The sequence below is a fragment of the Salvelinus alpinus genome, chromosome 6 (genome assembly GCF_045679555.1).
Source record: "Salvelinus alpinus chromosome 6, SLU_Salpinus.1, whole genome shotgun sequence".
In the NCBI taxonomy this organism is placed as follows: Eukaryota; Metazoa; Chordata; class Actinopteri; order Salmoniformes; family Salmonidae; genus Salvelinus; species Salvelinus alpinus.
This window is the reverse complement of record NC_092091.1, coordinates 67730462-67745776: the sequence shown is the minus strand read 5'-3', so window position 1 is coordinate 67745776 and position 15315 is coordinate 67730462. Positions and strand designations below refer to the sequence as shown.

At 44.4% G+C, this 15315-nt stretch overlaps 1 protein-coding gene across 18 annotated transcripts in view; it reads right to left on the bottom strand.

The window, feature by feature from the left end:
• Nucleotides 1-12339, bottom strand: part of gab1 (GRB2-associated binding protein 1) — a 65668-nt gene extending 53329 nt beyond the window's left edge. For 14 of the 18 annotated variants that reach the window (XM_071407503.1, XM_071407509.1, XM_071407511.1 and 11 more), the window contains exons 1-2: nucleotides 11649-12339; nucleotides 11406-11535 (exon numbers count right to left, since the gene is read on the bottom strand). In XM_071407503.1, the coding sequence (XP_071263604.1) occupies nucleotides 11406-11477 (72 nt within the window). In that variant the 5' untranslated portion in view covers nucleotides 11478-11535; nucleotides 11649-12339. Of the gene's footprint in view, nucleotides 1-11405; nucleotides 11536-11640 lie in introns of all 18 variants that reach the window. The other 4 variants (XM_071407507.1, XM_071407506.1, XM_071407504.1 and 1 more) reach the window with 4 other exon arrangements.
• Between the last annotated feature and the right edge of the window lie 2976 nt (nucleotides 12340-15315).

The window sequence follows — 15315 nt, the reverse complement described above, 5'->3', positions numbered from 1 at the left end:
GAGAAAGAGAGTGATAGAGGTAGGTAGGAGTGTACGGTCTGTCCGTATGGGCCCGGCTGACTCGCAGTAACCCGAGAAATTACACAGGGCGGCGGCGGGCATTTCACAGCTTGTCTCCAGGGTGCCCCCTCCCCCCCCTCGCACAAACACACACAGGAATCCTCAAGAGGGGAGATTGGGCCACACAAAGAGGGGCTGGGCCACAGCAGCAGTGGGTCTAGAGCCTGTATGAAGGCCCTGCAGAAGCACAGGTGCGTGTACATGTGGCAGAGACGACAGGTGAGCCGCCACAGGGGGGCGGGGCTGCATGCGCACACGTTTGACAATCCATACCAAACAGTAAAATGAGTGACATACTGAAACATGCGCATAATATTAGTTATGTAATGAGGTAAAGCCACTTACACACGGTCCCTTGTGGTCGACTCAACAGTAGACCACTCACATGGATTGATAAAGAGTCACAAACAGTCCAGATCTCTAGATCAAACAGTAAAGTCACTAAACACTGAAATGTGAAGGGCACACCATTTTCTCTCAACGACCATGAATTACAGCGGTTGTAAAATGTATGAGGTCTGGATATTAAAATGTAGCATTACAGGCTTTATGGCCCAGTTATGCTCATCTAGTTCATGCCTGCGTCCCAAAATGGCAACCTACATAGTGCACTACTTCTGACATGAGCCCTATGGGCCCTAGTCAAAAAGTAGTGCACTAGATAAGTAATAGGGTGCCATTTGGGACGTGCCCAAGACATGCAGAAGGAGGAGGGAAGATGATTTAATGGTTGTTTCTAATGAAGCATGTCTTTTCTATGAGAGTGGATCTGGGAAGAGGCACAACTATAAGACTAAGAGGAGGACTGAGACAGACAGGCAGTTAACAACCTCTACTGGGTTAAACAGCTACAGCAGCAGCTCACACCCTGATACACACCCACAAACTGTGGGATTAGGTTAGAGACAGAGAAAGGAGGAGACAGAGTGACCCAGAGAGAGTGACCGAGCGACAGAACGAGAGGAGTTGTCAGAGAGTGACCGAGCGACAGAACGACCCAGAGAGGAGTTGTCAGAGAGTGACCGAGCGACAGAACGACCCAGAGAGGAGTTGTCAGAGAGTGACCGAGAGACAGTGAGAGAGAGTGACCGAGAGAGAGTGACCGAGAGAGAGTGACCGAGAGGAAAAAGAGGTAGAACAAAAGTGAAACAGAACGAAAAGCACTAGACACCAGCATGGTAGACCACTATTCTCTCTTCCCTCTCTCCCTCCAGACATCTGGTAGCCATCAGCACCGCACACAGGAAGCGGACGCCATGCCGTGGCTGGGGCGCCAGGGAGCTGCGCCTTTTTCCTCCGTCAGACTCAGCGCTGCGCTCAGCAGAAACAACAAATCAGCCAGCAGAAGCCAGCCCTCACTGAACACAGCAGAAGCACAGAAGAGGCTCACATTCCTACTGCCACAGCCTGCCAAGAGGAGCCCTGAGCAGGGAGAGGGACAGAGTAGGCTGACTGAGGCTGGCTAATGGTGTGGGTTTGAGGCTAGCTCGGTGCATCTTTTATTTTCCTTCCTTTCTCTCCCTCCCACTCGCTCTCTCTCTGCCTACTGATGGCCTATGAGGAGGTGGAGGAGATTATTGATTGACATTCTGGAATATCCCAAAATGCACCCACCAAACACATGCACACACACCTTGCTCACTTAGCCTCGGAACTGGTCCTGAACTCCTTCCAGGACGATTTCACATGTGCTTATACACAGGCACCATACACTCTCAGCTTTAGAGACTTGTTCCCATGACTGCACAAACAATCCAGTGGTCTGGACCATAGAAACAGGATCACTAGAAAAAGCATTCCCATTCAAGTCAATGTTCTGTGATGGGTGGATGGCCTGCAGGTCATATTTGTATTTCTATGGTCTGGTTCCGTGAGCTGCTGGAAAGGGAAGACAGCTCTGCCTGAGAGGCCAAAGCAAAGGGACCATCTTTGGACATCTGTGTGCTCCTGGGTCCCTGCAGCAGCCCCCTCTCTCTGGAGCAGCAGTAGGACTCAAAGTTGGGGCTGGAAATAGCCTCTCGCTCTGTCATAAGGTCTATTTTTACTAGCCCGATGACTCCAACTGAATTCTTCCGCTGCTCTGTTTGCTACATAATTCAGTCTGAGACCGCCACAAACTACTTCAACGATGGTAACGTCAAAATAAGGGGTGTTGTACAGAACAAAGTAATCAGCGATTGGATCATCTCTAGCCAATCAGAGTATCAAAGCCAATGACAAATGTAAAAAAAATAAAAACGACACTTCACCCACGAGTGTTCCGGCCCAACCTCTCGGTTTCTGAGACCAATCAGAGCGGTTAGAATGTTTGCGTCGGGGAGGTAGTAGGTACTCAAGACAAATTGCAGAGAAGAAACTAGCATCCGTGGTCGTGGCGTAGCGTTTGGGTAGCCAGGCAATATCTTTACAGCGAGCCATTTTTCCAGCCAGACGTCACTGGACTGGCTTAACATGGAACAATAAATAACGATTTCTAAAGTTGAACTCTGAACACGTTCATATTATATCGTACTGCAAGCTGCATGTGTGTAGCCTGCATTGCATAATTTAGGACCAAATCTGGCTTAATTGTCTGCCCTGGATACAGGCTAGCATTTAAACATATCCAGCCTTGTGCACAACAGCCATGCCAAGAGTCTGGAGAAGTGTCTTATCTGTGCTTCATAAGAACTGGGTCTGGATAGTGTTAGAGTTGGCATATTCAACCATAACGCCATGTGACTGTGGAGCTCTACCACAGGAGAGTTTCCACACAAAAAACAGAAAGAGTCTGTGTGTGTGTGTGTGTGTACACACACACACAGTGCACAAAACATTAAGGACACCTGCTGTTTCCATGACAGACTGACCAGGTGAAAGTTATGATCCCTTATTGATGTCACTTGTTAAATCCACTTCAATCAGTGTAGAACGTAGATGAAGGGGAGGAGACAGGTTGAAGAAGAATTTAAGCCTTGAGACATGGGTTGTGTATGTGTGCCATTCAGAGGGTGAATGGGCAAGACAAACAATTGAAGTGCCTTTCAACGGGGTATGGTAGTAGGTGCCAGGCTCACTGGTTTGTGTCAACTGCAATGCTGTAGGGTCTCTCACACAACAGTTTCCTGTGTGTATCAAGAATGGTCCACCATCAAAGGACATCCAGCCAACTTGACAACTGTGGGAAGCATTGGAGTCAACATGGGCCAGCATCCCTGTGGAAGGCTTGACACCTTTCAGTCCATGCCCTGACGACTTGAGGATGTTGAGGGGGAAAGGGGGGGTGCAACTCAATATTAGGAAGGTGTTTGTAATGTTTTGTACACTCAGCGGGAGATAGATAAAGACTCAATGACAGTGTAAACAGCAAGAGCCAGGCAATAAAGGAACACGTCTGTTTACAGACTGCACCAAGCGAGGCCAGCAGCCCAGCCACCAAGCAACGTGACAAAAAGCAAACAGTGTTGATTAAAGGGGGGGAATTAACTTCCAACTAGTTGCTATTTTCCCCAAGAGGAGTGGTAAGGAGAGAGGGAGAAGAATAGGGGGGTGGGGGGGTAGAATTATTAGCAGTGTTTGTCAGCGGAGCACGTTGGGAGTTATAACAGGCGGACTTTGGAAAGACGACATGGGCCTAGAACGCCACATGACCACCGCCGCAGTTGATGAGAATAGCCACAGAAACAGAGAACTGGTCACCAAGGCTGTCCACACAGTGGTAGTGAGTGACGCAAGGAAATTGTTACATATGGGGAAGGATAGGGTCTGTGCTGGTGGGCTTTCCCACTCCACAACACTAATAGGACAAGGACAAGTCAGACCACAAGGAAATACAGATATTGTATACTTAGTTATAAATATGTAATAACTCAAAGTTGAATAGATCTTATCCCTGTTATGATATCACTGCAGTCCACGCTGTCAGACAGTGTGCCTCGTCTGACCAGCTACACGTACCTGCTGTAGCACGAAGCCTGTGGGTTTTTGGCCGTGGGTCAACTCCAGGCCTATTCTTGCTCCCTGAGTCCCAGACAGACTATCAGGCAGAACGTGTGCATACTTTAACTGTCTAGTGTCTGTTATAACAGACCTACGGCTTTCATCACTGAATTGCTAACTACACCAATAAAACCAAATCAGGCGAAAGCGAACACTCCCGTTGCCACACACACAAACCTGAGTGAAAAACAAGCCGCTCAAATACACTACCTCTCCAGACCGCACAGGTCATGTTAAATCAGGCTTCCTCGATGTTATAAAACACTGGCGGAGGAGGTTTTCACCCATGTGTGTGTCCCTGTAAAATAACCCAAACTTTATTCATAGTGCTTAGCTTTAATTGGCTGCTGTGTTATTGTGGTTATGCCCATTGTTTATCATGTCATGATTGGGTTTCAAGCGGCCCCCGCTACGTAAACAAGAAAATGAAAACTTAGACAAACGAAAAGCGCCTTGGGTCGTCTGGTGATACTGGTGGAGCTCTGGGTACATAAACACAAGTCAGGTGGTCCTTTTATTTTTGGGAGAATCATTCAAATACAAACAATGAATGGGTCTGAGGCAGTTAATCTGTTTGGAAAATATTTCAACTTTAATTTCAGTCTTTCGAAACGACTGAAAAGAGGGATAAACAGGGTGTATGTGATATGTAACAGCATTGTAATTGCTGCGTCAACAAGATATCACCCTGCATTCATTTTGTATGCCTTTCTTTTTTCTTTATATTTCTAATGGACATTTAAATAATTGATGGCCGATGCAATCCATTATTTTCTGGGCATGACTGCGCCCACACAACATCAGTCTGCTGCTTTTCAAAATGGACTGTTCCGTTGTCGTGGTAGCCAGGAGAACATACTCTGCATCCCAAATGGGACACTGTTCCATATATAGTACACTACTTATTGATCAAAAGCAGTGCAATACATAGGGAATAGTGCTGTTTGGGACACAGAGGCTCTCCAAATCTGTTCCTGGAGATCTACTGTCCTGTAGGTTGTTTTCACTCCAACCCTAATCTAGCGCACCTGATTCTAATAATTTGCTGGTTGATAAACTGGGGTTGCAGTGAAAACCTACAGGAGGGTAGCTCTCCAGGAACAGGGTTGGAGAGCCCTGGTCTTCAACAATAATGTATGCTGGCTAGGAATAGCCTCTTACGCTAACGCCACACAAGCGCTTCTCTGTTCCACTTGCTAAGCAGATTTAATGAATCCTGTACTCAACAAAAAAGCGATTCCTTTGTTTCGTTTGACGACTCCACTGAGTCCCGTCTGTCTATCCGTCTGCTCTGTCGTTTGTTCAGAAGTTGCAGAATTTCCCCCTTGGTTGGGCGCAAATCAAAAGTGTTAAATTAGGCTTGAGCACGAGTAATGGCTTATAGGGCGCTGCAGCGAGCTACATATAGTAAGTGGTTCAGGTCAGGAGACAGACTCCCTCAAGCTGGTGGAGAGACATTTACAGGAGTGGAAGGATATTTTCTGAGCCGGCTAGAGGATGTCCTCAGTGAGTCTACTGCCATCATCCTATGGATTTGTCCCAAAGGCACCATATTCCCTATATTAGTGCACTACTTTAGATCAGTGCCCATTTGGGACAGAGAGAGAGACTCAAAACAGGGACCTTCAGGGTTCAACATTTTCCCTCTCAGCATGTCTCCGGAGTGTTGTTGTTCAAACACTGAAGCCCTGTGAGGGAAAGGATGGGAAAAGCACAGCGTGAAAAACCCCTCGGAATGCTTTGGATGGGACCAACCAATTGAGCTTCCTATGAGGAGAGGAGCGATCCATGTCGCCATATGGGGAGGGGACACCGAGAGAGATTCCCCCTGCTGCCTCCCGGCCTCAACAGTCTCTGCACATTAAGTGGAGCTGACGAAGTAACAACCAACTTTTATCCCCTTTAATTTCCTTGGGTAGTTTAGAAAACACAGCGCAGATGTCTCAAGACACACAACCTGCAGGGCTCTCTCTTTGATGAAAGCTTTACAAGTGGGACCTCCATAAATTCACAGATTGCGAGAGAGGCGAGAAACGAAAGAGGAAGTTTGTAAAAAAAAAAGATGGAAAGTGCAATGTCAATGAAATGAAAACCTAACAGAGTTGCATGTTCAGAGAAAACGTTTACATTTCTGCGGCTGGGTAAAATCAGACTGGAGTGGTTGTGGTAGGTTTCCTCATACCGTCTCACCAAGACGAGAAAGGAGAACGCAACGCTTCTGAATGTGACCTTACATTAATACATCCTATAGGCCAGGGGTATTCAAGCCTACTCTACGAGGTCCGGAGCCTGCTGGTACGCTCTTCTACCTGATAATGAATTACACCCACCTGGTGTCCCAGGTCTAAATCAGCACCTGATTAGAGGGGAACAATGAAAAAAAGCAGGGGAACAATGAAAAAAAGCAGCGGAACTGGCTTTGATGTCCAGAGTTGAATTTGAGGGCTATAGTATATCAAATTGAAAAAATACCTATCCTGTGTATGGATAAACCTGAAAACACACTAAACACCCACAACACTGTGGTCCATGAAGTCTATATGCCAGCGTATGGCCCCTAGCCATATGATAGAGACCCGTTCTCTGGGGCCCTGCACTGTCCTGGTTACACTCCCACTATATACGCTGTCTGTGTGCCTACACGTCTCCACTCTCCACAAAATAGAAAAAAGGCCTTAGTGTGCACTTTGAGCGGCCCAGTGCTCTGCCTGCCGGTAAACAGGGCGGTGCTGCAGACACAGGCAGGCCGCTGAACAGTTTAACCCTTGATCTCGTCCAATCAGGGGCTGAGCTGGCCAGCCGGGGACAAACTTTGCCCCAAAGTGGTTAACCTCCCGGCAGCCGGCAGGACTACGTGTCTGGACTGGAGCTACTGTGGAGAGTAGAGGCTGAATGCTCAGACAGTAAGGGTCAACACTGGAGAATGAGAGGGCACACAAACAGAAGCTCTACTTAGATCAACCTATACAGTCTATAGATGACCCGTCTCCCTTACAAAAAGCAGCAGAACCACCTCTGACCCCCCCTCTCAGTCAACGCCTCTACACACACACACACACACACACACACAACCGAAATACCCATCCCCGTATCTGTACGGTCACCTTTACATTCAGAACCCTTGCCAGAGTTAGACCTACACTACCGTTCAAAAGTTCAGGGTCAATTAGAAATGTCCTTGTTTTTGAAAGAAAAGCACATTTCTTTGTCCATTAAAATAACATCAGATTGATCAGAAATACAGTGTAGACATTGTTTATGTTGTAAATGACTATTGCAGCTGGAAATATTCCTTTTTTTTAATGGAATATCTACATAGGCGTACAGAGGTCCATTATCAGCAACCATCACTCCTGTGCTCCAATGGCACGGTGTGTTTTATAAAACTTGGATTCGCTTTTTATAAAGGCTAATTGATCATTATAAAACCCTTTCGCAATTATATTAGCACAGCTGAAAACTGTTGTTCTGATTAAAGAAGCTATAAAACTCACCTTTTGTAGACTGGTTGAGTATCGGGAGCATCAGCATTTGTGGGTTCGATTACAGGCTCAAAATGGTCAGAAACAAAGAACTTTCTTCTGAAACTTTGTTTCAGCATTGTACGAGATCTTCAGTTTCTTGGTAATTTCTCGCATGGAATAGCCTTCATTTCTCAGAACAAGAATAGACTGATAAGTTTCAGAAGAAAGTTTTGTTTCTGGCCATTTTGAGCCTGTAATCAAACCCACAAATGCTGATGCTCCAGATACTCAACTAGTCTAAAGGCCAGTTTAACTGCTTCTTTAAATCAGAACAACAGTTTTCAGCTGTGTTAACATAATTGCAAAAGGTTTTTCTAATTATCAATTAGCCTTTTAAAATGATAAACTTGGATTAGCTAACACAACGTGCCCTTGGAACACAGGAGTGACAGTTGCTGATAATGGGCCTCTGTACGCCTAAGTAGAAATTCCATTAAAAACATTTTTAAAAGCAGCCGTTTCCAGCTAAAATAGTCATTTAAAACATTAACAATGTCTACACTGTATTTCTGATCAATTTGATGTTATTTAGAAAAATATATATATTTTTTAAAAGTGCTTTACTTTCAAAACAAGGAAGTTTCTAAGTGACCCCAAACTTTTGAACGGTAGTGTATATTATGAGGTTGGCCTATAATCTGGATGGGCACCTGAAACCGGGTCATGATGTCGTGGTTACGGCGTAATCCTGAGGACCCGTAGGCTGTGTTAGGCATAATGGGTTCTGTTATTCAGTCCCAGGCCATCCTGAGAGGGCTCAAGTGAGGTCGCCTCCACCCACAACCGCTGCTGTCGTTAGCCACTGCCACACACACAGACACACGCGGCCAGTTTCACACACTCAGCAAGTGGGTCGCACACACCTGGCCTAGTGTAACTCAGTGGGGGCTCCAGCTAACAGCTTCAACCAGAAACAACAATTTGCCAGTGATCAGTGTTCCTTCTCATACTGCATGCAGGGCCTCATCTACACCACACAGATCCTATTAACACTGGAGGGTCAAAATACAGCTATTCATATTGTAGAACACCATTAACGACACACACACAGTTCCAAAACGTACACACACAAAAGGTTACAAAAGCGGTGTTTAAACAGACGCCGCCAGGCTTTGGCAGAAGTGTGAATCAGATGAATTGGGTCAAAGAGTTGTTCAGAGACAGCAGTAGAACAGGCTGTTCCTACAGGGCCACAAAGAGGCAGCAGCAGAACGGGCTGTTATAGGGGCACAATGAAGCCATTTAGGCCAGAATGGACACGTACCAAATCATACAAATAGATAAACACATTCTTAGGGCCTAATGGATGTAGGGTGAAATAAATACACACTAGTCTATAGACCTGAGGGTAGTGAAGTAGTAGGCTACAGTGCAATCAGGTCACAATCAGTTTGCTCAGGGGCCTGGTGAAATGACCCACACTGCATTTATCCATTGGATTATGCACTTAACAAAATGTCCACTTTTTAAGGGAGTAGACCGTTCTCAGTGCTCCATCCACATAAGGATAAGTGTTCCCAGTCTGTCACTTCAGAGTGACATGCTGTAAGTAAGATGGACTTGATGAATGAACACCTCAGGGTGTCGCAGTCCATCAAGTTAGCAGTTACACAACCTCAGTGTGCACAGCAGCTGGGCTGGCTCCCTACACTACCCTCCAGTTAAAACACACACACGGGCTGGCTCCCTACACTACCCTCCAGTTAAAACACACACACACGGCCTCCCTGTGTCTTGGGAATAAGGAACTTTGGTCACTAAGTGTCATGTGATCAGAGTCTCCTGTCTCATCTGTTCCTGCTGTGGGAGGGCATGGTTACTGTATCACCATGGTTAGTGTGTCACCACCACTAGCCATCCCATAGTAACCCAAACACCCCCCTGGCTGACTGTCACACTTCACAAGGACAGAGGGAGTGTTGAGCTCCGGGTGCCGATTGATCATGACTAGGGGCTGGACTTATCCTGACCATGTGACCTGAACAGGAATCGCTCTGGCCCTCGATGCAGGCTCTAACTTTGGGGCGGCAGGTAGCCTAGTGGTTAGAGCGTCAGGCCAGTAACCGAAAAAACAGGGACTAAGTAGGGCTGCAGTCAGGAAAAACTCCTGTCCTACGCATGGGGAACAATGAACTGAGTTCTGTGCAGATTCAGATTGATCATAACATCAGTGGAGGGAGGACAGAAGGAATGGTATTTGGTAGGCGATGCCTTGGTTCAGTATGGCCAACCAGAGACATTGGGAGAATCTCAATTGCATACTCCTCACATCCTCCTCTTGCCCCGCCTCCTCCTCAAAACCCATTGGCTGAGAAAGCCAGAGGTCCTTCACCTCCAATGGGTTTTGAGGCGGCGGCGACGAGAGAGGACACGAGGGGTATACAAACGAGGTTCTCCCTGAGAGATCGGATGAGGACAACTGTGGTTGCTGTGAAAACATGTAGAGCGCAGGGCCGTCCAGTTCCTAACGCAAACATCAATAGAGATATCCAATAAGCCACAAATACAATGCTTAACAGCCTTTTGGACACAGCAAGACTCTTTTGAAATTGGTAATTTGTGTCTCAGAGTTGTGGCGTGTAGTCTCTTTAATACGCCATCTTTGTAGATTAGGAGCAAATACAACTGATAGAGGGCCCACGAATACAATGGCGATAGATAACAGATCCAATATCATGGGAACTAATATACAGCCAACCGAGTCACACAGTAAAGAAAGGGGACATATACAGGGTGGCAATTTCATTATGGGTCTGAGAATGTTAATACTTTTCAGGTTAAAAAAACAAAGGTCATGTAAGACTATCAACAATGACATCCAGCTTCCAAAGAAGTGTGTGATTTATAGAGAGACAACCATTATTTTGCATAATCATGTTCTAGCTATGCAACTTGTAAGTCGCTCTGGATAAGAGCGTCTGCTAAATGACTTAAATGTAAATGTAAAATGTATTTTTTCATATAATTTCAATACTGTACTGATTTATATTGGGATACCCCCCTGTCTCGTAACTAGGCAGAGTCTTGAGTCTACATGGGACACTCTTCACACCACTTTGATACAAGGTGATTTGTTGCAGGTTAGGAGAGCATTTTTGGTAACCTTAACCTCAGTCTCCTAACCTGCTGCGTAAGTTCTCCTAACCTGCTACAAAAAATGTAACTTCGGTATCGAAGTGGCGCGAGAAGTGTGTTTCCCTAGTCTACATAGACTAGACTATGGAGAAGACTGAACATTCTCATTTCCTGTGACAACCAGGAACTGCTTTCAAAAGCATTCCTTTTAAGAACACAAGTCAATTGGAATTCATTCACAACATTGTGAGAGTTGTCAATGTGATCTGTTTGTTAGAGCCGTACATTAGTCAAACCTACACTTAGGATTTTGACATTGAAGCTTGTGCTCAAACTATTATGGTATGACTAGACAGACGAGCAATTCAGTTGCCTTGCCGTGGAATGCGAATGTTGCACAGTATGGGACCATTTTCATGAATGCTTTGAAATAGGCCCACTGTTGGAATTTGCATAAAATCACTGAAAAACTCAACAGCATGCAGGCTGTCATCATAACAAGATGTAGCTTAGGAGGCCATTGTCACTTGACAATACTACAATCGGATTTGAAATCCCCTTCTTGCTATTCATGAATTGTCGATAGTTTTGTTGTAGCAAACAAAGATTCGAGATGCTGCATAAACGTTGTGCAGCTGGGGGAAATGATTAGCGAGGCAACGTACGCAAATTCGAAATAATCGAAAGTGTTACATTTGCATAGCTACAATGTATCCGCTCTGTGGTAACGATCCAAAGCAAGATATGAATATGATCAAGCTGACTTACGTAACGTCTCAACTTTTTTTCTGGAGGAGATTTTCTTAACCAGCCCGAGCACACCACATCTCCCCCGCTCATCTTTCCTCCTTTCTTCCTCGCCGTCTGGATGTTTGGGCCGAGATTGTTTTGAGTGAACCTGCAAATATTGACAGGGAGCGGTCAATGGAGAAGAAAAAAAAACTTTAAAAAATTACAATGTCGCATTGGTTGAGATTTTATGAGTTGGGTAAGCGATAAATACCGTCACACCTCCTAGTCTGCGCTGCGAGTCACCAACAGCGACTTTAAGACAGTCCTCTGAAATGTATCAACCACTTTTGTCAAGAAGTGTGTTAAATAGCCAAATTAAATCCCAAAGTGTCGTGCGTCCGTGGTTACCTTCTTCTGGATATGTTTCGTACTCCAAGCAGAATAGTTGCTTGCAAGTGAAACTCGCTGAGTTTGGCTTTCAGTGAACGCGCTTTTATGCAATTCCTTCCAAAGTAGAACAAATATTTTTAAGCACACTAGGATACTTATTTTCCCCTCCTTTCCGACGCATAATTGTTTCACGGAAAGTACAATGCCGTTTCACCCAAAAACGTAACGTTTCACCGACCTTCCTCCCAGTTTCACTCCCTGTGTTTGTTAATTATGATTGACAGATCGGCAGCTCTGTGTTTTCCCTGAACTCAGCCTGACAGCCTCCTTTGGAACACGCAGGCAGAGGGAGAGGCGGCGTGCAGGAAAAATTAACCAACACACCATGGGACATGTAGTTCTCAATTGTTTGGCGTTTCTCCCCCTAAAACAAATAACCGCATTTTGATAAATTATTTGTTGCATATAGTTAGTATAGATTTACACCCATCTGACTGAATACCGGGGGGAAATATGTCTTTCTAATGACTGAACGGAATAACAAAAAAACTGCATTCCATTGTTCAATGTAGGAGCTCTCATACCATGCGCACGTGGAAACTACACTTACCACAATGCGCGCCATTTGTTCGCTCGAAGTCATGCAACCTCGAGGACAGAGTAGAAATGACCGTACAATTAGAAAGTTGGCGATTGCCATTACATTGTATCTATGTGTGTAAGTGTGAGCACCAAAACCAGAAACAACAAAACTCGAATAGGAATATTATCATTTCAGCAACAATAACTAAAACAGATCTCTTCATCATATGTTTTACCTTTATTTAACTAGGCAAGTCAGTTAAGAACACATTTTTATTTACAATGACGGCCGACGCTGGGCCAATTCTGCGGGTGCCCTATGGGACTCCGAATCACTGCCGGTTGTGATACAGCCTGGATTCGATCCATGGTGTCTATAGTGACGCCTCTAGCACTGAGATGCAGTGCCTTAGACCCCTGCACCACTCAGGAGCCCAAATGAATGAAATGTCTGTTGCTTCATTGCAAGAGTAGGCTATCCAACCCTTGAAGACTCTAGTGGTGTTGTTCTTGTAGACCCTGAGCCTGACTATTGGCAATTTGAAAGAGATGAGTTCCCATGAGGGTTAAAGTATCTGTGGAATCCTGGAATGTTATTGTAATGGTAAAAAGCTCTCCACTGTCTTTTGGCTATTAGCCTGTATTTGTAAGTGCATCTATAATGTTTGACTGCCAATTTCTAATGGGTTTGAGCATAGTATACATGAAGGTCAATATTGATTAACAAATAGTCAACTAATGTACCAAAACAAATATGAACTTTTCATATAACTTACTAATACAAATTAATAACTATTATTGTGCACAACAGCCATCACAGGGCGGCAGGTAGCCTAGTGGTTAGAGCATTGCTAGATCTAATCCTCGAGCTGAAAAGGTAGAAATCTGTTGTTCTGTCCCTGAACAAGGCAGTTAACCCACTGTTCCTAGGCTGTTGTTGTAATTAAGAATTTGTTCTTAACTGACTTTCCTAGTTAAATAAATGTTAAAAAAACATCTCAATGTATGACTCAGGCAACACAATAACATTCAAACAATGTATTAATCATATGCAGATTCACAACTAAGTACAGTCATGACCCACCCAGTTGTGAGTGAGACTTTACATTCTAATATTAATCAATTTAAACATTCACATAGCCATTAAAGATATTTGTCACAGCAGGCAAGCCCAACCAGTGAGGACAACAATTGAGTACATTTGTCAGTCTACCATCCATAATACTATTGATCCTACTTGTCAATGTCTTCCAAAATCCTATTCAGCCCGGGAGATAATTTTTCCTTTTTACTGTGTGCTCCTCAAGATGGGTCTATGACACCATAGAGCTGAAAGAAAGATATTGCTGTGGTAAAAGTTGCTCTAGTCACTGGCATTTTGCTGAGCCATGCTAGTCACTGGGGAACTTAACAGGAGCATAAATCCCAACTTCATGGTCCCCAATAGATTGAAATGGAAAAAGAGAGAGGAAGGGAGGGAGACAGAGAAGGCATTATGTTTATTAAATTACATTTTAAATGAGTGGTTCCAGAGTTCATGCTTTTGCAAGGGACTTAAACTTTTATGAGAAAGGCATTAAAACCAATTGCATTTGACGTGTCGTGGGTGGAGACCAACCACAGAAAAATAAAAACAATCAAAACAGGGATTAAACAATATGCATTTGTGATTTGTGTTTGTGTGGGGATGTTAGCTGCTCATCAATTCATCCCACGTTGGTTTTTGCCTTCATTGTTATCACATTGAAATCTCTGCAATAATAGAGGGGTTATAGCATCCATTTTAAAGCCCACCGCCACAATAATAGTATTTCATAACTTAAATTGAATTGAATTGTAGTGTACTTCATATGTTCCCAGAGGGAAATTGTTTTGCCACCATGGCAGTAAATACATAGACTGAAAAAGTTGCTCCTAAAAAGTGCAGCCAGGCAAATCTACATAGACTGAAAAAGTTGCTCCTAAAAAGTGCAGCCAGGCAAATCTACATACAATACAGAATTTTTTTATAAATGCAACAATTTCGATGATTTTACTGAGTTACAGTTATAAGGAATATATAAGGAAATCAGTCAATTGAAATAAATTAATTAGGCCCTAATCAAGCCATGGGTGGGCTTGGGAGGGCATAGGCCCACCCACTTGGGAGCCAGGCCCAGCCAACCAGAATTAGTTTTCCCCACAAATGGGCTTTATTACAGACAGAAATAATCCTGTTTCATCAGCTGTCCGGGTGGCTGGTCTCAGACGATCCTGCAGGTGAAGAAGCTGGATGTGGAGGTGATGGGCCGGCGTGGTTGCACTTGTTCTGCGGTTGTGAGGCCGGTTGGACGCACTGCCAAATTGTCTAAAATTACATTGAAGGCAGCTTATGGTAGGGAAATTAACATTCAATTATATGGCAACAGCTCTGGTAGAGATTTCTTCCGTCAGCATGCCAATTGCACGCTCCCTCAAAACTTGAGACATTTGTGGCATTGCGTTGTGTGGCAAAACTGCACATTTTAGAGTGACTTTTTATTGTCCCCAGCACAAGGTGCACCTGTGTAATGATCATGCTGTTTAATCAGCTTCTTGATATGCCACACCTGTCAGGTGGATGGATGATCTTGGCAAAGGAGAAATGCTCACTAACAGTGATGTAAGGAAATTTGTGCACAAAATCTGAGAGAAATCAGCTTTTTGTGAGTATGGAACATTTCTGTGATCTTTTATTTCAGCTCATGAAACATGTGACCAACACTTTACATGTTGCATTTATATTTTTGTTCAGTATATTTGGGCAATCTGAACCTGCTGATGAAGCTGCTCTGGTGATATCAAATAAAAGGCCACACTTGATATCATACAACACTGAGTTGTATAACTTACAGTGAATGCCATTGCTCAAAAAAACTTTTCATGTGTCCTTACAAAACTGTAGAAGTGAAACGCAAATGGATCGGTCAATTAATAATTGAGTGCCATTGATTTT